We start from the raw sequence: 2,500 nt of genomic DNA, 5'->3' as shown, positions 1-2,500 counted from the left end.
TGAGAAGTTTGTTGCAGCCACTCTCCTGGTGGGTGACCAGATGGGATAGTTTGTACTGCTGGCTGTGTGACTGCAAAGAGTTAAGAAATCTCTTTTTATCACTTGCAGTGTTATATATTTTTGTAGTATCTCCGTTCGCTCCAGTATGTATGTATCTATGTATCTATACACTTATGGACCATATTTACATCATATGTATAAGAAAAGCTACGCCATTGTAAATCAAATTTTCCCCAAAGAGACTAATAAAAATTGACTTATTGATTGATATTATCTGTTTGCTTCAGTACAAATGTATCTATGTTTCTATACACTTATTATGTACCATATTAATGTGCATTAATTAACTCTTTAACCACGTCTGGACGGTACCACCATCCGAAGCGAAGTTATTATTGTATTGTGGTACGGGCCGAATGTAAAAAAGTATGAGTTAATAAGCCCTTAGTTTGACCCGGAAGTCAAAGATAAATGAATTCTTCATCTGGGTAATGCTTTACTGATCAGTTTGACACAAAACAAGCGTTTTAAAAAAAGTAATATGTGAGGCAGCGTGGTGGAATCAGGCTCTCGTCAAAATAATCAAAGTGAAGAAACTTGCATTTTTCCGTAGGTTTGTGAATTTTTTTCAAATTTGTGTTTTTCGGCTCAACACATTTCATGACCTTTAAAGAATTCATTTCTGTGTGGATTTTTCTGAAAAACAATGATTAAAGGCACAAAAAATGTAAATTTTCAGTTACCACAGACTATTAAGATAAGGAAATAACTAATCTTTGGCGGCTATTTTCTCACTAATTTTACCATTGAAAACAGGTGACCCCCAACTCCTTCTTTCGCAAATATCTCAGCTTGTATTCAAGATAAATGGATATTTTTTTCATCCAAATAAAGACAACTGAATAAGCTTTAAGATGATACCAATAACTCCACATGCCCAAAAATTGACGAGAGCCTGATTCCCCCACGCTGCCTCACATAATATGTCCGATCGCATTTCCCCAGTAATCTGTCACCTGTTTCGTTGGCCCCGAGGACAGAGTCAATATTCTTCTGCACCCCCGCCAGACCAGCACGCATCATGGTGCCGTAGTGTGTGACGTTCATGGGGATGACAGCCGAGTCAGACACGCGAAGCACAATGTCACTCAGGATCTGTGGGGGAAAACAAGTGTGTATGTGTATGTGTAAGTGTATGTGTAAGTGTAAGTGTATGTGTATGTGTATGTGTATGTGTATGTGTATGTGTATGTGTATGTGTATGTGTATGTGTATGTGTGTGTATGTGTATGTGTATGTGTATGTGTATGTGTATGTGTATGTGTATGTGTATGTGTATGTGTATGTGTATGTGTGTGTATGTGTAAGTGTATGTGTAAGTGTAAGTGTATGTGTAAGTGTAAGTGTATGTGTATGTGTAAGTGTATGTGTAAGTGTATGTGTATGTGTATGTGTAAGTGTATGTGTATGTGTATGTGTATGTGTAAGTGTATGTGTATGTGTATGTGTATGTGTATGTGTAAGTGTAAGTGTAAGTGTATGGGATTAACGCCCCTAGCCTAATAAACTACTTTACATGTATTACGTTATTAAAGAGGCCGGACATCCGAATTTAACGTCCATCTCCAATCGGAGCCGTGAAAGAATGCAGACTAAGACTACTCTCAGACAGGTCAGAATATAGCACAGGGACTACACATCTGAACTAAGGATTTTAAATTTTTTTTTATAGTAGAGGGTTTTACGGCGCTCGCAACTGCACAAAGTCATACGAGCGCCAAGGGGTGGATGTCACCAGAGAAGTCTTTACAGGGAATCAGACTTACTCTGCTCACCTCTCTAGCTTCACAAGCACAAAGTCTGCTTCGCAACTATCAAGGCACCCCGGATGGAAATAGCGGGTCACAAGAGTGTGACAGACATATAAAAGAAGTAGAGGGAAATGACGATAGCACGGATTAGGAAAGACAGCAGTTACCTGTTGCAGTTCAGGCACAGTTATGAGCATGCCATTGATGAATCAGCCCATTTACAATTCTACTGTGCATAAGAACATGGTTAATGTCCTCCCGGGGGTGTGTGTAAATGTAAGTGTAGGCCTAAGGGTTTAACGCTCCAAGCCCATCAATAACATTACATCATGTATTAGGTTATTTAATTAAATTGAGAGGTCGGACCACCAAAATTTAAAGTCCATCTCAAATCAAATCGAGCAGCGGAAGAATGCAGACAAAGACTACTCTCAGGCATTATAGAATACGACACAGTCATTACACACCTGATCTAAGGATGAGTGCAAACAAAGACTACTATCACACATCACATTACAACATATAATTAATTATGACACAGTCACTACATACCCGAACTAAGGAAGAGAGCAAACACAGAACAAAGACTACTATCACACATCACAGCATGATATGACACACTACACTACACACCTGAACCAAGGAAGAGTGAAGACTGTAGCCGGGTCTCTCTCTCTCTCTCTCTCTCT

At 39.1% G+C, this 2,500-nt stretch overlaps 1 protein-coding gene across 1 annotated transcript in view; it reads right to left on the bottom strand.

Annotated features, from left to right (window-relative positions):
• The window catches only part of LOC101853670 (aminopeptidase NAALADL1), a gene marked incomplete at its 5' end in the record, with an annotated part of 6,178 nt that extends 5,023 nt beyond the window's left edge, over positions 1-1,155 (bottom strand). Inside the window, 1 exon segment of the mRNA XM_013090744.2 lies at positions 1,017-1,155. Within this exon segment, the coding sequence (XP_012946198.1) occupies positions 1,017-1,155 (139 nt within the window).
• Positions 1,156-2,500: the final 1,345 nt, after the last annotated feature.

This window comes from Aplysia californica, unplaced genomic scaffold (assembly GCF_000002075.1).
Source record: "Aplysia californica isolate F4 #8 unplaced genomic scaffold, AplCal3.0 scaffold01453, whole genome shotgun sequence".
Classification (NCBI taxonomy): domain Eukaryota; kingdom Metazoa; phylum Mollusca; class Gastropoda; order Aplysiida; family Aplysiidae; genus Aplysia; species Aplysia californica.
The sequence above is the reverse complement of the archived record's forward strand: the minus strand, read 5'-3'. Positions and strand labels throughout refer to the sequence as shown.